The 25,928-nt window shown below is 40.5% G+C and overlaps 1 protein-coding gene across 1 annotated transcript in view; it reads left to right on the forward strand.

The window, feature by feature from the left end:
• Positions 1-25,928, forward strand: part of LOC148525212 (uncharacterized) — a 102,951-nt gene that overhangs the window by 26,423 nt on the left and 50,600 nt on the right. The window contains exons 10-28 of the mRNA XM_088471023.1: positions 901-1,026; positions 1,177-1,294; positions 1,798-1,936; positions 3,682-3,792; positions 3,926-3,995; positions 6,562-6,699; positions 8,358-8,522; positions 9,885-9,979; positions 11,168-11,294; positions 12,133-12,388; positions 14,397-14,449; positions 14,688-14,788; positions 15,862-16,013; positions 16,119-16,257; positions 16,995-17,105; positions 19,513-19,692; positions 20,267-20,506; positions 21,129-21,285; positions 21,569-21,706. Of these exons, the coding sequence (XP_088327149.1) occupies positions 901-1,026; positions 1,177-1,294; positions 1,798-1,936; positions 3,682-3,792; positions 3,926-3,995; positions 6,562-6,699; positions 8,358-8,522; positions 9,885-9,979; positions 11,168-11,294; positions 12,133-12,388; positions 14,397-14,449; positions 14,688-14,788; positions 15,862-16,013; positions 16,119-16,257; positions 16,995-17,105; positions 19,513-19,692; positions 20,267-20,506; positions 21,129-21,285; positions 21,569-21,706 (2,616 nt within the window). The remainder of the gene's footprint in view (positions 1-900; positions 1,027-1,176; positions 1,295-1,797; positions 1,937-3,681; positions 3,793-3,925; positions 3,996-6,561; positions 6,700-8,357; positions 8,523-9,884; positions 9,980-11,167; positions 11,295-12,132; positions 12,389-14,396; positions 14,450-14,687; positions 14,789-15,861; positions 16,014-16,118; positions 16,258-16,994; positions 17,106-19,512; positions 19,693-20,266; positions 20,507-21,128; positions 21,286-21,568; positions 21,707-25,928) is intronic.

Consider the following 25,928-nt stretch of genomic DNA (forward strand, 5'->3'; position numbering starts at 1 on the left):
GCTTACAAAAGCTGTTGTTTCCTAAATAAAGCTCCAAAACTTTAAATAAACTCAAACACAGACATAACCCCACAACACAATAAGAAGGCTAAGTCATGTGATCAGCACCAATACAAGTCCCTATTTTAGAGGTTTAAACTACAGATATGTCCTTATACACTATTGCTGCAGTCACGTCAAACAGCCCATGCTGTGCGTCTTTGCTTGCACTGAGTGTGTTTTTCATGTCTTTTTTGCTAGAAAATGGGATAAGATAAGATGGGACTAAGGCACACCAGGAGACTGTGTTGATTAAGTTGATATGCAACATTTGTATATATCTGTGTGCGACTGAGTCTGTGTGCGGGAAAAAAGATGATCTATGCCAGGTGTCATTCGCCGCATGCTGTATTGAGGCAAATTGATGAGGGTACATCTATACCCAGGGGAGTAACCAAGTATTTGAAGGCCCCATAGCAAAAGTTTGCAAGGGCCTCTATGTACCATCCAATGGTGAAAATGTATATAACACATGTAACTTAGACAAGGAATATGGGGCCCTTCAGCTCTGGGCCTCATAGTATCTGCACCCCTTGCACAATGGTAGTTACGCCAATGTCTGTACTTCATTCTTATATCAATCAATTGGTTTCTCTTCTTCAGATTGGCAACTATATATTAAAATTGTGTTTCTTTATTGCCTGGTAAGAATGTTGATAGTTTGTATTTTGTAGGGGCAGATTTAATATTCTTGAGAATTCAGTTTCCTAATTCACTAAATGATTTATGTAGCTTATGTATGTGATAGAAACTAGTGACATTAGCGAATGTGGCTTATTGATTCAATTAAATAATTACATCACATCACCGGAATTAATGGTATAAATTATTTTTAATCTGAACGTCTTTTCTTAACTGTAGCTCTTCAATGCAGCTACAACATGGAGTACAAGGAATGCGGAAGCCAGTGCCCTGACACTTGTAATAACCCTGACCGCTCATCAGTCTGTGAAAGTCATTGTATTGATGGATGCTTCTGCCCTGAAGGTAGATGTCTGGCTTTGACGGTGTCATTGAGTGCTCCTATGCTTATACACCTATACATGTTCATCCTACGTATTCAAATGTAGTTACTGTATGGACATATGTGTTAAACATATAGTCATTCTGCTTACTGTATGTTTTTATCTTTTAAAGGAACTGTCTTTGATGACATCAACAACTCTGGCTGTATACCCAAGCAGCAGTGTTCCTGTACTTACAATGGAAATGTCTATAAATCAGGCACTGGATATTTAGTTCAATGTCAAGCATGGTAAATTATTATTTTTTCTTTTAGAACAAAGAGCTCCCCCTCACCCACACTCACTATATTTTTACATATTTTCACTTCACATGTGAGAGCTAATGGTAATCATTTGTACAGGATGTAGTTATGTGACCGGCGGCCGCAAGCCCGCAGGTCACAATACCGACTGCTGAATGCCAGCAAAGGATTAATGATTCCATTAGTACATTGGCTGCAGCAACTGCATGTGTCATCTGCTATCACATAAAATTTTAACAGAGGAATCAATTATTACATTTTTGTTGTACTACTGTACTTCAAGAAGCTTCTACCAATGTGACACTAACCATGGGCAAGCATAGAGCCACTGGTATCAGTAGTCTCCGAAAACAGACTCTAGGCCGAAATTGGGGTCCCAACACATAGGTTGTGTACCCATGGGGTAGAACTGGTCTTCAATATGAAGCAGCTATTACAAAGAGAATCATTTTGATCATTACATAACGTGTGTTGTTTGTGTTTCTCCCTAGCACCTGTTCCGATGGAATATGGCAATGTGCAGAAACAGACTGTCTGGGAACCTGTGCAATTGAGGGAGGATCTCATGTAACCTCCTTTGATACTACACGTTACAATTTCCATGGCGATTGCTCCTATGTCCTGTCAAAGGTACGTAGGAATGCACACTGAAATATAGTGTGAGTGCCTCTAAACATTAACTATAATTTCATTCAATGTATAATCTATAAAGACAACTTGTAAAAGCCAGAAATGTTTATGCAAAAATTCTCACATAAGAACCAGGGGCAGCTGGCGATACTTACCCACAGCACTTTGTTTTTGCGAGGCACAGAATTACTATAGATGGGGTGACACAAAACCAGGCCATTGCAAAGAGGCTCATATCTTGTTGAAAAATATATTCACAGTACCCTAGGACAGAATTGTAGGTAAACTGTGATTCCCCATATCTTAAACAAATAACTACTTCTGGAGTGTTGCATTGTCAGACCCACGTGTAACCAGCCAATGAGCGGCCGCTGCATGTAAAGCGGCTGCTAATTGGCTAGCGGCCCGTGGGAAATAACAGATGATTACGGTTATTTGTCATTTTCTTAGGAGCAAGTATTATGTTACAACATATACTTGCACCTGTTCATATGGTTCGCGTAAGTCGTTTTCTTATTTTGCCAAGAACGTGGATGCTACGGAGAGTGGCGCCAGGATGGAGGTGAGTATGGGATCTTTTTTCCATGTACATCCGTGGAATCTTCATGAGAGAAGTGGACAGACCAGCTGATACAGGTAAGTATGTGTGAGTGGCATAGGTGTATGTAACAAAGCTTTATTGTATATGGTGTGTGTGTACTGTGGTTTTTTAATGATTTATTTTACAGTGGCAGTATGGGTGCTGGACGCCTGCTGGCACTTGTAGTTCCACAAGTGCAAAAGGGCAGGCATGCTGGCACCTGTAGTTCCACTGTAAAATACAATAGTTTATAACTATTTTACACATTATTACCCCTGTACCCACAGCCCAGGCGTGTGGGGAAGAGCCCGGGGCTTCAGACCAAGCCTGGGGTTTTGGGGTGAGGGGGACCCCATCTTGTGTGGGTCCCCATCTCCCCTGAGATCCCCATCTTGGCCTGACCAGCTTGGTGTGCAAATGCTTTGGCCATGGAGACCTGGTAATAGGGTCTCCTGGCTGTGGCATTACATCCCAGTCAGTTCTGGTTTTAAATATAGGGTGACCCTTACGCAATTTTTTCCCCACTATATTTAAAACCAGCACTGGCCCTTCAGCCAGGTGCTGGTTTCTAAATTATGGTGGATCCCTACTCGTTTTGTTCCCCGTAATTTCTGGAACCAGAACTGGCTGGTTATATCTTATGTGGGGGACCATACGAATTTTTTTTTTATATAAACACTATACATTAACTACACATGCAGAAACATACACAAATCACACTGATCTGTGTATGTTTCTGGCAAACTCGCAGCTCAGGAGGTTGAGTGTTTAAAACTTTAATTTCTCTGCGAGTTTGCTCTAATCTCACCCAAGATTGTAATCTCGAATCTAAGTAAATTTGCAAACTGCATCTTTATCATCAAAAATACTTCCGAGTTTGGCCGATGGTGAGTTGATTCGAGTTTGCGATCTCACCCGAGTTTTACGAGTGAGAAGAGAGAACTCTCTCCCAAACTCACCAGAGTTTGCCTTTAGTAAATTTGCAAGATGAAAAACATGCCTAAACTCACCCGAGATTGTCATCTCGACCAAACTCGAATCTTAGTAAATTTACCCCTTACTGTTATCTTAAAATATATATTTTGGCTTGGTTAGAATGTGCTTTGTAGTTAGATCAATTACTTATTTTAAAGGTGGTAATTATTAACTAACTTTGTCTTTTTAGGTCTACAATAACAACTCGTTCACTGTGCTGGGAGAACTGTTGCAGTGTGGTCTGACTACCACTGAGACCTGTTTAAAGAGTGTCACCCTCAGTTTAAATGATGGAAACGATGTAAGTGTTATTGGTTATTATCAAATCGTAATGACGCTAAATACACTGTAACGCATTCTTATGTTTATTTTTTTAAGACCTGTTTTCTATATTGATTTTCATTACAGTGTATTTATTTTCCCTTATTTAACAGTTTGTCTATATCAAACCATGCGGCAGTGTGTACGTGAACTCAATTTATACTCAGATACCCATCTCTACAGGTAACATCTCTCAGACTAATCATCATTCATGAAAACAAACATAAAGTACTTTGTGGATAAATTCTATACTCATTGCAGTCCCTATACCACCTTCATTAAATTTGTTATATAGAAAGAGTGTAGATGTACAATTGTTTGATGTAACTATTATTACTATTATTATTATTGTTTATTTATATGGCACCACAAGGGTTCCACAGCGCCTAACAAAGTACATAAACAAATGATCAGACCAAGAAAACAGTGACTTACAATACAAGACAATACATGGTTTATAAACATTGCTGCTTCAGTGGTCATAACACTCAAATAAGCAGCAGGGTGGCAGAAATCAATGGTTAGGTGCCGTTGTAGGGAGTATGCAGTAGATGATAGTATAAGTAAGGGAAGGAAAAGCACATTGGGAAGAGGGCCCTGCTCCTTAGAGCTTACATTCTATAGGGGAGGGACAGACAGACAGGGATGACAAAGATGGGATAGACAGTGAGCATGGGACAGAGGGTTAGGATTGATTGATGGCTTTGAAGAAGTGTGTTTTGAAAGCCCATTTGAAGTTTTATAGATAGATGGAGAGTCTGATAGGGAGAGAATTCCAGGGAGCAGCACATGCAAAATCTTGGAGGCAGGAGTGGGAGGAATTAATCAGATGGCAGGAGATGCGGCATTAATTTGTGGAGTGAAGAGGGCAGGAGTGTTCAGGGAAATAAGGTCGGAGATGTAAATGGGAGAGGAATGGATGAGGAATTTGTAAGTGAGTGTCAGAAGCTTCAATTGGGTTCTGAAGGGAAGGGAAAGCCAGTGTAGTGCTTGTAGGAGAGGGGATGCAGATGTAGTATATTTGGAGAAAAAGATGAGCCAGACAACAGCATTGAGGACAGATTGGAGTGAAGAGAGGTAAGAATCAGGGAGGCCAGATAGGAGGAGGATGCAGTAGTGCAATCTGGAGATTAACAGTGAGTGGATGAGGGTCTTAGTAGCATCCAGGGAAAGAGAGTTTCTGATCCTGGAAATATTTTTGAGATGGAAACAACACTACTGCTAGAGGTACTGAATATGTGGTGTGCAGGAAAGGGAGGAGTCAAGCATAACTCCAAGACAGTGGAAATGGAGGCTAGAGGAGACTTTTATGCCATCAATAAATAATGAAATTTTGGCAAGTGAGGTTATGCGGGAAGGTGGGAAGATGATCAGCTCAGACTTAGACATGTTAAGTTTAAGAAAGTGCTGGGACATGCAAGAAGAAATAACAGAGAGACAAGTGAGAAGAGAGGGGGGGAGTCCAGGGGAGGAAAGGTAGATCTGAGTATCATCAGCATAGAGATGATATCTTGGTCAAAACAGCTGATGAGCTTACCTAAAGAGGATGTATAGAGCGAGAATAGGTGAGGTCCAAGAACAGAACCTTGGGGGACACCTACTGTTAGTGTAAGTAGGGGGGAAGCGGAGTCATAAGAGGAGACAAAGAAGGAACAGTCAGAGAGGTAGGAGAACAGCCAGGAGAGGGCAGTATCATGTAGACCAAGGGAGTGAAGGATTTGCAGGAGGAGACCATGGTCCACAGTGTCAAAAGCAGCAGAGAGGTTAAGAAGAATGAGCAGAGAGTAGTTGCCCTTGGGTTTGGCAGCAAGGAGTTCATTGCTTTCTTTCATGAGAGCATGTTCAGTAGACTGGAGAGGACGGAAGCCAGACTGAAATGGGAGGAGAGCATAGTATAAACTGTGTCAGTCTTTAACTGTCAGGATATGCTGCCTGTCAATCAGAAATTCTCTATCCTCTAGGCTCTCAACTGGAGGCTAAATAGGGCTCCCAAATCTAGAGCAGTTATTCTGTAATCAGTCTTAATGATGTTACTTACTTTCTTTATCCCCTTTACAGCTGCAACACGACCTAAAGAAAATATTTTTATTTACTAAAGTGTCCGTGCCCTAGCCAGCAAATACTGAATTGCAAATCAATCTAATTTGCAACTTTGAAAGATAGATTGTGGTATGAGATTGGTTCTCCTGCTCACCCCACACTCTCTTACAGTTTTATGCAAGTCTTGTAAGAAGAAAGCCAGAGGCAGATGATATGGTAACATGTAGTAGTTCCCCATGGTTTCTGCTAGGACAGCAACACATTGGTAAAATCATTTCCGAAGGTGATAGCCCAGCTTAGTGTGGAATCCTATTGCAGTTACTTTGCAAGCTTTTATTGTAATACACAGCAGTAGGATTATATGTGCATATTTGTCACTGATTACTGACAAACAACAAAATACATTTAAAATATGTTTCGTCATGATAATAAGGTAACAAATTTTTTTTAGGGGACTCTTTCTCTGCAGGCTGAGCATAAGCAGTGACTAAAGATTCTTGTAACCTACATGTCATAAGTATTAATTTAGTGGAAAATAACAGTTGAACATGCATATGGCTTTGTGCAAAAATAATAACACAATGCAAATAGTAATGAGCTATAACCCAATGATACACCTGGTTGATTTTTATCACAGCAGATATCTGTCGTTAAATTATTCTTCCAACATGCCTTCAAATATATATGTAAATTCATGTTTGATCCACAGCCAGCGTCACCATTTTTAAGCCTTCATCATTCTATATCATTGTGCAAACTAAGATTGGAATCCAACTTCAAGTCCAGCTCACTCCCATTATGCAGTTGTATATCAGTCTTGATCCATTATACAAGAATCAAGTGTGTGGTAAGTAAATCTGTTGCTTCCTAACAAAAAAATAAAAGAGAAGTATAAAGTATATTTAAAAGGGCCCAGACATGCTATCCATACTGTAATAATGAGAATAAGCTAATAATGTATAACAGTCCGGGCTAAAAGAAAAATTACCATAATACTGTATATATATATATATATATATATATATATATATATATATATATATATATATGAAAAACAAAAGGTGGAGAAAGGGCGCCTCCTAGTGCATTAAAATAATATATATTGTGACCATCACCAAAGGTAATCACCCTCTCTGCAGATGGGGATGTACCTTATGTAGTGGAATGCACCACTTTTAAGACAGCAAGAACAATCACAACAAGTCCTTTACTTTACAATTTCTGGAGACCATTAGACTTCTCCAGATGTCCCTTACAAAAGGGCCTGTAGATGTAATGTTGGAGGTTTCCGGATACCCCTACCAGGACTCTAGCATATTGGTCTCTCTGGGCAGCTCCACACAGAATGCAGGTTTAACCTCTGTTGTACTCCACCAATGCATTTAGAGATGTGTCTCTCTATCTCAGACCTGAGATAATCCAATCCTACAGCATTTAGGGTCACATGCCAGTTATGAAGGATAACGGGCATGTGGCTTGAAACGCCGTAGGATTTTATTAAAAGCTTTTTTCTTCATCAAGACGCTGAGTGCCGCCATTCCTTTCTCTTTCTATGCATTGAGCTTGCCCGCTCCTAGGAAGGCACCAGCGCAAGTAACCAGCTTTTACTTAGGAGTGCCGGGAAATTGTGGAATAAATTATATATATATATATATATATATATATAATTGTATATATGTATATAAACTGCATAACATAAAACTGACAAAGACACATTTTCTCTGTTGAATAGTGTGATTGCTGTCTGTCTTAAGTGCTTAGTATACAAGGTCAGATATACAATAATAAATGCACAGCCCACAAAGTAGTATAGGCTACATATATTGCAATAAATTAATAAGATAGACAAAATATAATTAAAATGTGAATAAAGCTACTTTAACTAAAATACTGTATACGCTATATACAGTATTACTCTTGGGAAACTGTAGTAAATGCTACTATTAGCTTATAGTTTTACCCTGATTCCAGTGGGATCCCCTGGGTTAGAATTCACTATAATTGTAATATGAAAGCCATTCTGCTGCAACTGATTTTAAAAAATACATTTTTATTATTCTTTTTTCGTCACAGATTTGTTATATTATCTTGTATGTGCAATATAAAAAGAAAAGCAAAAAGAAAAGCAATAGTCTTAACATGATTTTAAAAAATACATAAAAAAAATCCACTGAGGCTGAAATGTGCTGTGGTGTTTAAAAATATATACATTTTTCATGTGAAATACTGGTAATGAAGGAACACAACTGCAATTTCACCATTTGGAAAGTTGTGCTAAGGCAGTGGTTCTCAACTCCAGTCCTCAAGTACCTCCAACAGCTCATGTTTTCAGGATACGGTGTGCTTTAAAGATAGTTTATGGTCATTAATCTGACACGAACACCATGGAACAACCTAATGCATTATTATATTATTTTGTAGAATATGTAGAAGATGATGAACATTAGTTATTATTTAAAAATATTTTACTGAACCATTTACAAAACAACATATCATTTTATGTAGGTCTCTGTGGCAACTATAACAGCATTCAAGCTGATGATTTCCAAGTTCTTAGTGGAGTAATAGAAGGCACTGCTTCATCCTTTGCCAACACCTGGAAGACCCAAGCCAGTTGTCCTAACATTGTAACCAGCTTTGAGAATCCATGCTCCCTTAGCATTGAAAATGGTAAGTACCTCTCTTCGTCTCTCTCTAGCTTCCATCTATTCAAAAATAATCAAATAAAATACAAATTTACTAATAATTTATTTTCTTTTGCATTACGTAATGTTCTTATTAACAATTAACAATTTTTCTAGGAATTATTTTGAGACTATGCATCTCACTATGATATCTGACAAGTAAATAATTCCTTTCGGAGCAATTTATAATTGCTCCAATGCTGCCGGGACTTGAGAAAAGATGCTGTCATGAGAATCTTAAGGCCTCTTAAAACCATTACTTTTCCAGATCATGGCAGCTGTAAAAGTATCCACTGTCAAGTTCTGCCCCGGCAGCATTATAGCGCATGTGCGACTTTAGGCCACACATGCACAAACACATGCGACTTTAGGTCACACATGCACAAACACATGCGACTTTAGGCCACACATGCACAAACACATGCGACTTTAGGCCACACATGCACAAACACATGCGACTTTAGGTCACACATGCACAAACACATGCGACTTTAGGCCACACATGCACAAACACATGCGACTTTAGGTCACACATGCACAAACACATGCGACTTTAGGCCACACATGCACAAACACATGCGACTTTAGGTCACACATGCACAAACACATGCGACTTTAGGTCACACATGCACAAACACATGCGACTTTAGGTCACACATGCACAAACACATGCGACTTTAGGCCACACATGCACAAACACATTTGACTTTAGGTCACACATGCGATGAAGATGGTAGAGCGATATATCTGCATTATAGGCTTTAATAAAAAAAGATTGGGGATCCCTTGATGGGGGCTGCAGCCTTGAGTGCTTTCATCAAAATAAGACCAAAATCCCCATACTGCTATCACAGAATCGCAGCTTTCGTGTATAGCGCTGGAAACATGTTGTCTTTCTGATTAATATTAAATTATGGCATTAATATTGCCCAGAGGCTGGTACAATGTATAAAGTGGGTAAAGCCAAGCGCAGGCATATTTCTGTTCTGTTTTTTTAATAAAAAGCAGTTTAACATAATTGAGTGATAATCATGCAGAGGCTGCTTCAATGTATACGATGTTACCATACGATGTTACCATACCATACGATGTTTTATTGCAAATAGTAGACTCTTTAATGATTAATTCATATTGTACTATTCTTATCTATCTTGTATTAGATAAGAAAATATTTTAAATAAAATGATCAGTCAGACATTGTTATTCAAACTGATTGTGTAATTTGAAGTTGAATAATGTTTTCCATGCACAATTTTCTCTCCGGACTTACAATTGATTTTATTTCCAATTGTCTTTTGTGGAGTTTGGCTAATTTTTTGATCTTAATGTTATTATTTTCTATCTTCAGAGCAATATGCTACCCACTGGTGCTCAATGATAAGTGATCCCAATGGACCTTTCGCTGCATGCCACCAGAGAGTCAATCCTGACACCTACCAGTCGGTATGCTTTATATCACATTCTTATTTATTGGGCTTCAGGTTTGTTGAACACAGATTTAACAAAAATACCTCTGCACTTATCTAATTTTATTGCGAGATGGCAGAAATGATTTTTAAATATCAGTCAGGACACAACTCTATAGACAGAAGAAAGAATAATTTATTAATATTATTATTAATAATAATAATAATACACATACAAATTCTACACATAGATTGCATATAAAAAACTATATATATATATATATATTATATATATATATATATATATGTATAAAAAACTGTTTATAAACAGTATCTAATATATTAATAATTGATAAGTGCTGTAATAGTAGTTAATAGCGGGCTTTCTGTACCAATAATACTTATAAAGAACAGTATTACTGTTTAGGTCAGTGTTGGCTAACCTTGACACTCCAGCTGTTGTGGAACTATATATCCCAGAATGCCCTGCCACAGTTTTAGCATGCCCTAATAGCAAAACTGTAGCAGTGCATGCTGGGTTATGTAGTTCCATAACAGCTGGAGTGTCAAGGTTAGCCAACACTGGTTTAGGTCATGTCCATGTGCTCTCATATGGGTTAATCCTGCTCAGAAAGTCTGTATACACCGTTGTGAGCACAATTAATTGAAATGAATTAATTAATTTCTTGTTGAAAACAGATGACAGAGGGCTTGATTCACCATCGTATGTGAATGCGCACGCAATAGGGCGATTGTTTTCATTCTGCGCATGCGTATGCATCGCAGTGTGCGTTTGCGAACTGACCGCTGCGATCGGGACTGCGATTGCAGTGACTACGCAGACCCATCACAGAGTGTGTGCCATTTGTGGGAGGGTCCTGAGTAAGGTCAGAGCTTGTGCAAGTGCGTGTGAGGCTGCGATGGTACTTGATTGTACCAATGGTTTTGCAGTCTTGCTAAACATTACGGATGTGTGCTAAGTGTACGTCCTTGATAAGTGCTGCGACGGGATAGCGATCGCTATGAATTAGCATACTATCGAAGTTGAACTGCGTGCATAATCGCAATTGCAAACGCAGTTGCGATCCAAAGTGAATCAGGCCTTGAGTTTAAAAACTCACTTGTTTTGTGTTATTATCTGGGAGGTGGAGTAGAATTGGTATGGTGAACTGCTAGTGGATACTTCTACGCAGGTAAATCCATAATAATCCTTATGTCCCTACAGAACTGTATGTTCGACTCTTGCAACTGTGCCAACAGTGAGGAATGCATGTGTGCTGCGCTGTCCTCCTATGTACACTCCTGCGCTAAAGCAGGAATATTACTGAAAGGCTGGAGAAAAAATGTCTGCCGTAAGTTGTAATATTTAACACTGATATAAATACTTTATATTTAAGAATTTTATAACTATTTAGCATTCAATTAAAATGTTTGGGAAAGTTTTCTATCATTTGGGATTTCTGGCCGAATCACTTTTGTAGGGACACATGTGAAACACAAACATTTCCGCTCTCTAGACTCCACTTGTACACTTGAATATAAGGGCCTGATTCAGAGCCGCTCGTAAGCGGCCGCTCGTTCGCTCCGAGCGATGTTTCCCCAACTGGGCATGCGTACGGATCGTTATACGCATGCGCGAACCAGTCAGTGCGGTCGAAATTCATGTGCTCGCAAAATAGCGAATGCCTGATAATTTGAGTGACAGGAGTAGGCATATGTGGGTGGTAACAGGGGAAGGTGCTTGAAACAGGGAGTGGAGATCCGAACGCAGGCGTGCTTAAAGGTCAAAACGGGCGTTTTATGGGTGTGCATAATTAAAACAGCAGCATCATTGACCACGTCACTGGGTTATTTTATAGCCAGAACTGCTTGCAAAATTGTGGTAGCAAAAACCAACCCCAAGAATAGCGAGCAGTTCATACCCTGGTCGATGTACTCGATTAATCTAATAAATAGCGGACATGACATAGGATGCGAGTGGCCAGGGGGCGTATTTTTTCAAAAAACGACCGCAAGTTTTGTTCGCTCGTTCAGACCGAGAGCGTGAACAGACCGCAAAGAGCGAACGGTTGATTTGAATAGCCACCCCTATTTTCTGGACGAGCGAGCGCTAATTGTGTCCGGCTCTGAATCAGGCCCTATGTCATTACATTATATACTCCAAGAACGCTTTCTCTATTTAAACCATAGAAGTGTTCACAACTACATGCCCTAAGACCTTGACCTACAGTTATGATGTGAGGACCTGCCAGACCACCTGCCGCTCCCTCAGTGAACACGACATCACCTGTGACATCTCTTTTGTTCCCGTGGATGGCTGCATTTGCCAGAATGGAACCTACCTGGATGACAGTGGAACATGTGTGCTCCAATCATCTTGTCCTTGTTATTACAAGGGTACTGCGGTGCCACCAGGGGAGGTGGTCCATGACAACGGAGCCATGTGGTAAGCACATATGTCTATGAAAGTAATCACCACCTTCAATTGTTTAATTATACCTGTATTGCTCCTGGAATGCATTTTCCAACCACGGTCCCCAAGGTACACTAACAGTCCTGGTTTTAGTGATATCCATGCTTGAGCACAGATTGTTAAATCGAAATAACTGAGGTACTAATTAAGACACCTGTGTTCAAGTTTGGCTATCCTTAAAACCTGGACTGTTAAGGCCCCAATACATCTGCGATATTGCAATCCTGCAACCCGGCATCACAGGATCGGTGAAATCCAACATGTTGGATGTCACAGATATGTCAATCACAATCAAAAAATTATCCTGATTGGCAAATTGGTGAAATCTAACTTGTAGAATTTCACCGATCCTGCGACGGATTGCGGAACATCGATGGCCGCAGGTCAGCATACCGACCGGCGGATCGGCGTTTCCGATCCGATCGTAGGATCGCAGAATCCGCCTTCAGATGTATGGGGGCCTTTAGTGTGCCTTGAGGACCGTGGTAGGGAACCCCTGATCTAGAGAACTAGAGAATCATGGCATTAAAAATAAGAAACCGTAATCACATGCTTTTACCAATTTAGAGTGGAGACTTGCGTTTTCTTTATACATTTACTAGAGCACTATGTGCAATTTTTTTTTTTATATGTAACTTCTAAATCTGAAAAGAAAAAAGCATTTGCATTTCCTGCACAGTTAAGATTGTAATGTATTTAGTACACTTGAAAACTTGTAAACAGGAGTAAATATATGCTAATTGCTATACATCACTAAAGTGATTACTAAACTTTTTGTTTACCTATTCAGACATTATGCTATTATTAGATATGTCTACTGTCTTCACATGCATAAATTATAATGACCTAAAAAGATTTTCATCTATTTTTAGCATAAAATGCAATGGAAATATATGTTTGGATAAAAAATCTGAAAAACAAAGAGTATTCCTACAGTATATGTAATAGGGCCCAGCTCTAGTAATAGCCCAGGCAGGGCCGGCTCGACGGGGAGCTGTGCCCTGTGCAATTATGCTTTTCTGCCCCCAGAACTCAGCACTCAACAAAGTCACGCATGACCGAAAATGGGTGTGACCTAATTTACATAGGCCACACCCCTATATGACACCATTTTGGGGGCAGCCCAGCAGCAGACGGAGTGGTGAGCTTGCCTTCAGCATGATGTAAAATGGGAGGCGCGCCATACAGACACGCATCCCATTTTACGTCATGCTGGAGGAAAGCTCACCACTCCATCTGCTGCTGGGCTGCCCCAGCCGTCTCCCTACACTGAATTGATGCCGCACGCATGTAAGCGCCATCCATTAAACTTCATCAGCGTCACTGCTCTGCTGCAGCAGTGCATGTCCCCAACCTCCTGAACACCCACGGGACACTTCGGCTCATGGTTGGAACAGTGGGACAGTGCCCGAAAAACGGAACTATCCCACTTAAATCGGGATGGTTGGAAGGACTGCGCCTCTATGGGGTGGCACCCATGTTCGACTGCACTGGTCGAACACCCCTGGAGCCGGTTCTAGTCCCAGAAGACAGGGAGGCCTGCAGAGATGTGGTGACATTGTCCAAAATTAAATCCAATCCTGGCAGGTGTATTACTGTAATACCAGGTATTACAGGAACTCATGTAAGGGCTCCATGTAACACCCAGTAACAAAAAAAGTCACAAAGAAAGATAGGACAGTTGAGGAAGACAGCCCCTTCCCCTAAGCTGTAGGCCCCTTAGCAGCTGCACATGCTGCACCTATGGTAGTTACATCCTTGGATCCTGACACTTGGTAAAGCAGTACGTTTGTGTTGTGTGCATTAAGCCTTCCCTGCAGATTACAGTTACTTAACTATGGATGTAAATGGATTACTTATTTCTGGACTTGTCAAATGGTCTGTCGATTCTGACAAGAGTAGCCAATATGAGATTTCTTCCGTTTCCATAAATGTTTCTCTTATCGAAAACAAATTTGATTTTTCTATGCTAATCTTACAGCACATGTACAATGGGGAAACTGAATTGCATTGGACAAATAACTCCAGTGAATGGTAAGAACCGACTGTACGTTTTACCTTTATGACCCTACTTTTCAGTAGCTCGGGTCTAATATCAAACATGATTTTTATGAGAAACTTGCAATACATAATTATGGGAGGGCAACATAAAGTGGGGGTAAGGAACTATCTCCAAATAAATAGTAGCTTGTTTGTTGTTGTTGGGATGTTCCACCAAATACTACTGGTAATAAACAGTAATCACATTTTATTAAAACACCCAATTCTGCAGCATGTCAGGCCCCCATGGTGTACTTTGACTGTACCAACACAACTGCAGGCACAAAGGGATCTGAGTGCCAGAAGAGCTGCCAAACCCTTGACATGACTTGTGTAAGTAGTCTAAAACATATATCAGTATGAACGTTTCTGTAAATGTGTAACAATGAACATGTAGTCATTGTGTGGGTAGAACTAACTATTTATACTGCCTGTCATTATGGGCCGGTGGCACAGGATAGGCTGCACATAAATATATATTTTTTTATTTACAAAATTCCTACATGAGCGTACTGCAAATTGAGAAGCCCTGGCATGGAACAGGGTGGCGAGGAAAGGACAGAGATGTGGTATTGTAATACTAAACATTATTCATCTGTCCCTCCACTGGGCAAAATTATAGAAAGAAGAGTCTTTTTGTGGTACAGTACATGCTTTAAATATCCTGTGCTACAAAAAAAAAAATTCTGCCCTGTATCTTTCTAAAACTATTCTGTGTGTGCATTTTCTGGGCATAGAAAACAACATGAATTTTGGGATCTTGTGGAAAGAGACTTTGCTATATTATTCTACAATCAGGGCCAAATGATTGATATGCGACCAGTGCCCAGGATGCATAGCTGGGTATGGGGGGGAGTGTGGTCACTGCCCTGACGGCATCCATCTACAGCCTTTGAGGAGCCTTGGGAGATACTAGACTACATAGAAAGCTACAGGGTCAATTCTTAGGATGCACCCGGCTTCCTGATTCCCTGGGGAGGGGTATGCTGGCAAAGGGTGCCTCTGAGCCCTGCTACGGCACTGCCCACAAGATATCTTCATGGTTGTTCCAGGATTAGCGAATACTTTTATCAGAATATGGAAGATTATTTCTTAGCATGTGTTATGGAGTTTTGTACAGTACAGTACAATGAACAGGCATAGCTATAATTACATTACATGCTATTATAGGCAAAATTGTTATGCAGTTAATAAATAACAACATAGTATAGAGATTGCACACCCTTACAGTATTACATTTTACTGTATATTACACTTATAGGTGAGCGATAGCCATATTCAAGAAGGAAGCAAGGCAAAATGGGGCTCAGGATGGTAGAAAATAAATGATCAGGTTGATTTTTCTTTTTTCTATATGTTTGACAGTTTTCTTTTTTATTACATACTGTTGGCTTCTCCACTTACAGTACAGTGCACAATGTGTGTCAGGCTGCATCTGTCCAGATGGACTTATAGCTGATGGCCAAGGAGGATGCTTGAGAGAGGAACAGTGTCCATGTATACACAACAATAACCCTTATATGCCGGGAGCCAAAATCCAGATCACATGCAACACTTGGTGAGCTAATAACATGCCCTTGGCAGACGGCAGGAAGTCAGCTACATGTTCAATAGTTTGTTATACTTTCTATCAATTCAACTTCTACTCACTATCTCTTCTCAGCACTTGCAAAAACAGAATATGGGACTGCACAAATGAACCATGTCTGGGCTCCTGTTCTGTATATGGAGATGGACACTTTCTCACATTTGACAGAAAATCATATGTCTTTAATGGAGACTGTGAATATACATTAGCTCAAGTAAGTGTCAAGTCAACATACTGCATTATAAATCAAGGAAAATTCACACATATATGATAGTCAGTATCAGTGGAGGCTCCTAACATCTTGGATGAGGGGATTGCCCATGTTGCAGTCCAGATAGTGCCAGTTCCTGCATAATGGATATGGCAAACACTGGGATTGGCGCATATGCACAAACAGCAGAGGGACTGGCACATGCACACAAACACTGGCTTCTAGGGAATGCATAGGCTGCAGCCCTTAGTAGCGGGTTAGGGCTGTTGGAAAGGCAGAGGAGTGATATCCTATTGGAAGCACTCTCTCTGGTAATTGCAGCCTGGACTGGCAGTCCCATGGAGAGAAAACACCTACCCTTGGGACAGCCTTTCCTGTGTGTGGTTAGCAGAGAGTGCTTACAATGGGAAGCCATTGCTATTTAAACCAGCGTACAGACTTACTGGCTCACTGGGGGTGATAGATTTTACTGTAGGGGCTGCAGCCCTTGGTAAAATTTGCCACTGAAAGTAGTTTATCCTAAGCAATGTCTATATCCACAGGGGCGTGTTTGTTTTAATGTGTAGTGCCGCAGACCAAACATGCCCTGCAGCCAGGGCACGTGCCCCGCTCGACCCCCCACATTAGGCCACTACAATATATATATATGTATGTCACTCTTATGCAGTTGTCATTTGCATTATAATGTGCTGAATATGTACAAAAAGAATCTTAAATTACCTTTACCTTTCTATTCACAGGATTACTGCACTGGTGACCCTAACAATGGAACTTTCCGTGTCATAACTGAAAACATCCCATGCGGTACTACAGGAACCACGTGTTCTAAATCCATCAAAGTTTTCCTTGGAGTGAGTTTTAACGGTTGAATCTAGTTAGCAGTGTTTAAAATGTTTTTAAATATTATTGCTCTATCACCCACCATTATAGACAGCTTTATAATGAACTACATTGCTGTAATAGGTAGTTTTTTTAAACTTGCAATGCACCAGGCAGCACAGTATAACAGTGGTTATCATAGCTGCCTCACAGTACTGGGGCAATGGGTACAAATCATACCAGTGCATTATTTTTCAGAAGTATGTAAGCTGTTCACAAATTTGCATGCATTTTATTTTGTTCTCTCCCACAGTTTAAAAATATACAGGGTGGGATGCATCAAGCACATCCCGCCACTAGTCGCATGTATAGTGGCATTTAGTAATTGAATGAGAATTTAAGCAAAGGACAGTTCTTCCCATAAGAGATGTCCTTTGTGGTGTGAGGGTTTACAACCCAGGAATCCTTCTGCTCATGCGCAGCTTTTGGGGGAATCTGGGAGGGATCCTATTGGATCAATCTTGGTGAAGTCTATGAAAAAAAAAGCCCATAGGTTTCTATTAGGCAGTGCCATCTATAGATGGCGCTGCCTATTGGGAACAAGATCTGGAAAGGGTTTTACTTTCAAATTTTTGTGGCACGTATACAGCTACAATCAATTTTTAAATAGGCTTCCCCATGCTTTGCTTTGGGCAAACTATCGCCAGAGACAACCAGCGCAAGTTGTTGCCTGTGAAATCCTGTGATACTTTTACTGAATTCAAGGCTTGATCAATAGGGGCAAGTCCTAACTAACGTGAAAAAAAAAAAAATCAAAACACTATGATAAATAGAATCCATAGTCTTCTTGCAGACTTTAACTTGCTTGGGGATTCATTGCATCTCCCATAACCTCCTTATCTACTGTACTCCTTCCACTCTTGTGTCAGTATTGTTCATGAAAAAGATAAAGGTGTTGCGCTAATAATTACTTAATTAATAATGACTGGACATGGCAAAAATCAAGATCAAGACACCAGATGTATAGTTAGAAATAGTTCTTTATATAATATGCATAAAAAGTAACAAAGTAATAATGTACAATAATTAAAACTACTTTGTATTAAGTAATTATTGCAAAAAGAAAACTGCTACAATAGCTAGTATGTGAATTCCCTGCTGTGGGGACCGTATATATATAAAACAATCTGTCCAGAAAATATGACAATCTCACTGGACATCCATACATGTAGTTAACCTTCTCTAACCTCCAGGTCCAGTAATGTTGAAGCATTTAAACAACTCTGTGTATTGGAGTTACTCTTTGATAAAGCTTCCTGGACTGGAAGCAAAACGCATCAGAGGATTGATACTTTATGCTACTATTTTGCTTTTAAACCTGCTGGACATTGTCTAAGGATTGTCTCTCTGATCCATGAGAGCCACCAGCGCTACTTTCTATACACACCGTGAGTACGCTGCACTTGGACTGTGTGCGGAGTAAGGTGAAGGCGATCACGAGTTGACTTCATTACAGCCTCCGGACGTGCTTGTCCTTGGATCACCTGCCAGCGGTCTTCAAACGGGAGACACTATACCAGCAGCACTATCTACTGAGCCCAGTAAGTGACTGATTATTATCAGTGTGGCTCAGTTCTCCTATACACAGAGTTGTTTAAATGCCTCAACATTACTGGACCTGGAGGTCAGAGAAGGTGAACTAAGACTTTAACTACGTGTATGGATGTCCAGTGAGATTGTCATATTTTCTAGACAGATTGTTTCATATATATACGGTCCCCACAGCAGGGAATTCACGTACTAGCTATTGTAGCAGTTTTCTTTTTACAATATAATCAGACTAGTCTGCATAGACTTCTTATTAAGAAGTAGTTTTAATTATTGTACATTGTTACTTTGTTACTTTTTATGCATATTATATAAAGAACTATTTCTAACTATACATCTGGTTTCTTGATCTTGATTCTTGCCATGTCCAGTCATTATTAATTAAATATTAGCGCAACACCTTTATCTTTTGTTTGTTTTTGTGATTGCCTTGGTAATCTCTCTGGGGTTTACACAGACCCTTTGGTGTATGCAACTATCTATATATATTTTTATTAGTTTTCATTTGCGCCAAGCTGGGATTTTTTTTGCAATATTGTTCATGAGGAATAGTCCTCACACCTCTCACAATACAGCAGATTCTGGAATGGGCCTTTGTGGAACTGGGGCTGATGCATTGAGGGTGAGGTGGCTATATCAATTTATCTCAAAACATTTTCTTTATTTGAGGATTTTCCTGGCTGATATAACAAAAAGGCCTTTATGTAGCATCTATGGCCAATTAATTGAACCACTAACAAGAACATATTAACACACTATATTGTTTGGATGACAACAAAATCCTCTAAACAGCTTACAAATCCATATTGTGTTTAATTATTTCCTGTGCAGAATTATGAACTGATTCTTAATGAAAATACATTTGAGGTTGTTAAACAAGATTCTGGAATGTACATACCATACAAGGTGCACCAGATGGGTAAATACATGGTGATTGAAGCCCTAAATGGATTGATTTTGATGTGGGACAGAGGAACCAGCATATACATCAAACTGGATCCAAGCTTCCAGGTAATTCATAGATAAATGAAGAAAGCAGTGTCTCTTCTATTGACTAGTTTGGTACCCAATCTCAACAACAAAGCATACTGTGGTAAACAATTTCAGCATCCAAGCATACTGTAGACTTTGGTACCCAATCTCAACATCCAAACATACTGTAGACTTTGGCACCCAATCTCAACATCCAAACATACTGTAGACTTTGGTACCCAATCTCAACTTCCAAGTATACTGTAGACTTTGGTACCCAAACTCAACTTCCAAGTATACTGTAGACTTTGGTAAGCAATTTCAACATCCAAGCATACTGTAGACTTTGGTACCTAATCTCAACTTCCAAGTATACTGTAGACTTTGGTACTCAATCTCAACATCCAAACATACTGTAGACTAGACTGCATGGTAGAAAAATGGGTGCAACCATAAGTGCGATTTGGACCCACTTTAGAAATTTAGAATTGGCTAGTGAAATAGTGCAATGTTTCTCTGAACATTAATGGGGCTCATATAGAGTCTGACACATTTTACATATTTATACTTTCAGATGCTTGTCTTTCCTTGATTTGGCAATTTTTCTTTTCAGGGTAAAGTTTGTGGTCTTTGTGGTAACTATGATGGAAATTTTGTCAATGACTATACAACTAGAAGTATGGCTGTGGTTGGAGACATTATGGAATTCGGTAATAGCTGGAAAATGTCCCCCAGTTGCTTGAATACTGTGGAAACAGTAGATACCTGTTCTTCCAACCCATACAGAAAGGCCTGGTCCCAGAAACAGTGCAGTGTCATCACAAGTGATACATTCTCAGCCTGTCACTCCCTGGTAAGTTCAGGTGTTCAATAAATATATTCCACTAAAAAGTAACAGCCAATAATTAGTAATTATTTTAACATTCTGATACATGTTATTTTAATGTCATGTATTTCTTTCATATTAGCATAAGCACCATCCTAGGCAAAACTTAATTTGAAAATGTTATTAAAATTGACTTCACACGTAAAAAGGTCAGTTGCGTGTTCCTCTGTAATCTCTAATATCAACCAGTTTCTGTGTTTTATAATTCAGCCCTCCATAACCTCAGTGATGTTGTCAACACATTCGCCTATATAGCATAGGCCATATATGCTATATGCATTTAAGAGGCACCTGCTAAAATCTTAAACTAGGGCACCAAATTGGTCAGGGCCGGCTCTGATCTTAAGAGACTCTGGGGTCTATTAACTAAGCCTTGGATGGAGATAAAGTGGACAGAGATAAAGTACCAGCCAATCAGCTCCTAACAGTCATTTTTCAAACACAGCCTGTGACATGGTAGTTAGGAGCTGTTTGGCTTGTACTTTATCTCCATCCAAAGCTTAGTAAATAGACTCCTAAAAATTCTAAACAACAGATTTTCTTTTATTATTACAAGACAATGCATTAAATGTGTAATGTGCACTGACAGGTGAACCCACTGAACTATTATGATGCTTGTGTGAACGATGCTTGCGCCTGTGATACTGGTGGGGACTGTGAGTGCTTCTGTACTGCTGTAGCGGCATACGCCCAAGCTTGCAGTGAGGCTGGAGTCTGTGTCAGCTGGAGAAGCCCATCCTTGTGTCGTAAGTAATTGTGTAATAAATACAATAAAAGCAAGCCTTTTTTCTGAGCTGGTATGCTTTATTGTGCATCAGTCTGTAGACCAGTAATTATTATAGCTGCTCAGTTTTGTTCCACCCAATCTCTAAAATAGAAATTGTTTTTGCTTTCATGGAGTCTTTAAAATGACCTACTACAGTATACAGTAGTTTATTATTTAGAGTACGAGAATAATGTCCACTTCTTTGGGACTTTTTTTGGTGAACAAATGTGATTCTAACATTTTACATCATTTTATCAAAACAGCCATTTTCTGTGATTTCTACAATGGCGATGGACACTGTGAGTGGCACTACAAATCATGCGGTGCTCTTGGTTCTGAGTGCATGAAAACCTGCAGGAACCCTAACGGAACCTGTCACCATAACCTGGCAGGCCTGGAAGGTACATTTTTTGTAGCCAAGGGTGGCTTCTGATACTGCCTGGGTGATTCAGAGGTACTTTTGTATACATCATTATTTCACTGTTCAGGTTATCAATCAGGTAAATGAAATGGGACTTGGCACTATGGAGCTGATTCAGAGCCGCTCGCACGATGTGTATGCAAATTGCGTAGGCAGTGCAATCGCACAGCAATGCACGCCCAGTATTTCTTAGAGAGCAGTCACGTAGTGTATGCAAACACCCACCAGCCTGTCTTAAGATGCTCACTTGTGCACGTCATGTCCAGGAAGTGTATGCAACCATCGGTACATCAGATGCGATCGCAGCGCTTGAGGTTGACCATATGCTGCCGCAAGCACTGCGAGCACTTCAGTGTAAAAACAAGCCAGGTGACGTGTACTATGATGCTGTCTTATAATTATGCACACCTCTAAAACGCCGTTGAGATGCTCAGGTATGGCTGTGTTTGCACCTCCACTCCCCAGTTTTTAATGGCCAGCCCCTGTTACCACCTACAAACGGCTTCCCCTGTCACTCACTCTGCTGGGCTGTCTATGCGCAGCGAGCGAACGCATTGTGAACTGTCGCTAAGGTATGCGCACGCCCACTGCGATGCATACATATGCGCACAATGCATACGCATGCGCACATTGCATACACACTGCATACCATCGGCATCAGCAAGCGTTTGCATTTTAACGAGCGGGTCTGAATGAGCTCCTATATACATCATTTTTAAATAAATACAGCTGTTGTGAAAAGGAATCACATCCTTTCATAGAATCATTTTCTAAAAATATTTAGAGTTATTTTCCAACAAAGGCCCTCATTCAGAGCCACTCGCAAACAGCAGTACGCTCGTTGCTTTCCGATGTTGAATAACCGCGCATGCGTCGGCGTAACACTGCGCATGTGCGTACGGCAGATTGCGAGTTTTTTGGGTCTCGTTCGTCAAATACCGTACAGGAAGTGACATGTCAAATGTGATTGACAGAACAGGGCGTTTTTGGGTGTTGCCGGGGGTGGAGATGGAAAAACGCAGGCGTGGCGAGGCGTTTTTGGGGCGTACATACATTAGCAAATGCGAGCGTAAAATGTGTTCGGACCGACTCATACGTCACTGGATGATCCCCCTTCCCTTCAAAATGCTCGCACAGCTTAGGGTCTGGATTACTTGACCACATTGGCGATGGCCTTCTCCTCCGTCCCGGGACTCCACAATGTTGTTGCGATTAATCGCGGGAGGGCTGAAAAGCAATTAGTGTTGGATTGAAAACCGGCTTGGTATGTGTTTTGAAATCAGTTTTTTGGGATAGCACAAAACCGTACGCAGGTGGAACTCAGAGCTGCTAATGTCAGGATGACACAATCAATTTGCGTACATTTGTGGGGGTTTATTTTGCCCTCAATTTGGTGGTTAGAGCCTATTGTAACAATAATGTCATCATGTTTTAATTTTCGCACCATTTTATTTTTACCTCTTGAATTTGCCTCGATATATGATTTTTTTAAACGTTCCTTAAAGAGCCTATTTCTTTTTTTTTAATTTTTCTTGTTTTTTGCCAGTTTTTGCCTTTTGGTCCAGGATTAAATGTAACCCATTTGTACAATAATTTCACAATCCAATGTCAGATTTTTTGTTTCAATTTATTGCTCAAACAAAAAAATAAAAAATTAAAATATTGGGGACATCTTTTTTGCCAAAGATATGTCCCAAAATCAAACAAATTGGCCCAACATAACTGTTGACATAAACATACATCCAAAATTTAAAAACATTTCACAAGAAAGGAGAGGGAAGTTTTGACCAGAAAGGAATATGAGCCAAGCACAGAAGGATTGTGGGAAAAGTCACCATTGCTGTCACCGTTTTTTCACCCGTTTGGATGGGGGAGGGAGGGCGCCAGCCCGGGTCCGGGATGTCATCGGGCTGGCCTGTCCAGAGGCAGATGTTGTGGCCTCTGGACTAGGCACAGGGCTAGGCACATTTGGAGGATTGGCTGATGTTGTGCCAGAGGTGGAGGATCCTGATGTTCCGGCAGGAAGGGAGGTCGGCTCCACCATGTGCTGGCGAACGAGCTGCTCCAGGGCATTGGTGATGCGGATATTGGCCCTGGTATTTTCCGCCAGGGCCTGACCAATGGTCACGTTGGCGGCAGCATTTTGCTCCAGGGCCTCAGCCACCCGTACCAGACTGGCGTCCATCCTCTGCAGAATCTCCGTATGGAAATCCGATTTGAAATTGAGTTCTGTGAGGAGGGACACTGCCTGCGAGGGGGATTGCCCTGGACTGGCTTCTGCAGGGTCCTCAGCCGGATGTACTGGTTCCTCCCCTGCCGAGCCAGCAGAAATTCGGCGGCCAAGGCTCCCCTCTGGAGCAGACTCATCCGCCTGTGTCTCTGTTAGGAAAAAAGAGAAAAGCCTCACATTAGAATCTACATATTGGCACAATAACATTTCAGAGTTGATGACATCAAAAGATTTACCTGGGACAACATGAGGAGCCGCAAAGTCTGGCATGTCCGTATCCATGTTGGACACGCCAAACACCTCCACAGGCTGTACACACCCCTGTGCCAGCTCTTCTAAATCCGTCAACTCCAATGACACAGGGGTGGGACCCCCACCTGTCCCCCTTGCATGCCTAGCCCTGTCCGCGAGTTTTTGCTTTAGGCGATATTTGAAGTCGCCCCATCTGTGGGAAAAAATGGAAGCCATTATCCTTTTGTTTAAAATGGTGTTTGTTTTTAGGGGGGGCAAGTGTTTACTTACCGCCGTTTGACATCCCGGGCTAGACGGACATAATCACCCACCCTATTGACAGCAACGGCTACCTCTTCCCACATTCTCCCCTTCTGGCTTAGACTCATATTCCTGTCTGCCTGTGGCAGGATGTCCACACACTTCTGTATCAAAACCTCCATCTCCTTTCTTGTGAAATGTGGCTGCCTTTTTTTTTTGGCAGCTTTGGCCGGAATACTGGGCCCAGCAGCCTCTTCCATGTCATCCTCCTCACCTATTTGTGTAAATATTCAGATTTCACAAAATCACAACTTGCCCAATCTTATGTTTCAAATTAATCATTGATACAAAATGCATGAAAGACTTACCGCCTGACTCTTGGGCATTGTTTCCCTGGTCTGTCGCCATGTCTGAGGTCCAAACAAGAAATACACCAGAATTTTAATGTGTTTTCGTGACGTATTTATGCATGCGTCCTTATTTTGCGGCCGCATCATTGATTGTGCGTTCCTATGATCCCTCCTTAATTTGTGCGGGAAACGAAACACTATTTATGGCTTGGTGTGTCTCGAGTCGAGGTGGCGTTTTTGGATTGTTGGAGGTTACCTTGGCTGGAGTGTATTGTTTGCGTATAAAGGAGTTGGCGTTTGGAGATTATTTTGTTTGGTAGATTTGCGTTTTTATTTTCCGTTCTCTTTTTTGCTTTTTATTTTTTGGACCTCGTTTCTTGATTTGGTAAGTTTTGTGAAGTCTAACTTTTGATCAATTGTTGTTTCATTGTGTTTCTTCGTTTTTTTAAATTTTGGATCCCTATTTTCATCTATTTTAGCTTTTGATTAATTTCGGACCCAAAGACCTTTTGATTTGGACTCTTATATATTTGCTCTTGGTAAGTCCATTTTTTATCTTGTATTTGCGAACTAATTAGCGCATTTTTACTACTTACTATTGTGACTTGTATTTGCGAACTAATTAGCGCATTTTTACTACTTACTATTGTGACTTGTATTTGCGAACTAATTAGCGCATTTTTACTACTTACTATTGTGACTTGTATTTGCGAACTAATTAGCGCATTTTTACTACTTACTATTGTGACTTGTATTTGCGAACTAATTAGCGCATTTTTACTACTTACTATTGTGACTTGTATTTGCGAACTAATTAGCGCTTTTTAAAATGCTTATTAATCATTTTTATAATTTTGAGGTTGCCCTTTCGCTTTTTGTGCAAACATTTCAACCCATTTTGATGTACTGTGTGCAATGTCGTTTTGCACTTTTGCCAAATGTGTGTTTCGCATATTTTAAGTTTGGTCTAGCACAAAATTTAGAAACAAAAATGCACAGAGTGAAATTTGTAAAATAATTTTTGTGATTAATTTCAGTTTGGACGTATCATGACAATACCCCGGCATGTAAGCAGCAATGGATGGTATCATCAAGCTAAGTTGTTTTGAATTTTCTTTTGGGGTGGGTCC

The sequence above is a fragment of the Taudactylus pleione genome, unplaced genomic scaffold (assembly GCF_031769625.1).
Source record: "Taudactylus pleione unplaced genomic scaffold, aTauple2 ptg000109l, whole genome shotgun sequence".
NCBI lineage: Eukaryota > Metazoa > Chordata > Amphibia > Anura > Myobatrachidae > Taudactylus > Taudactylus pleione.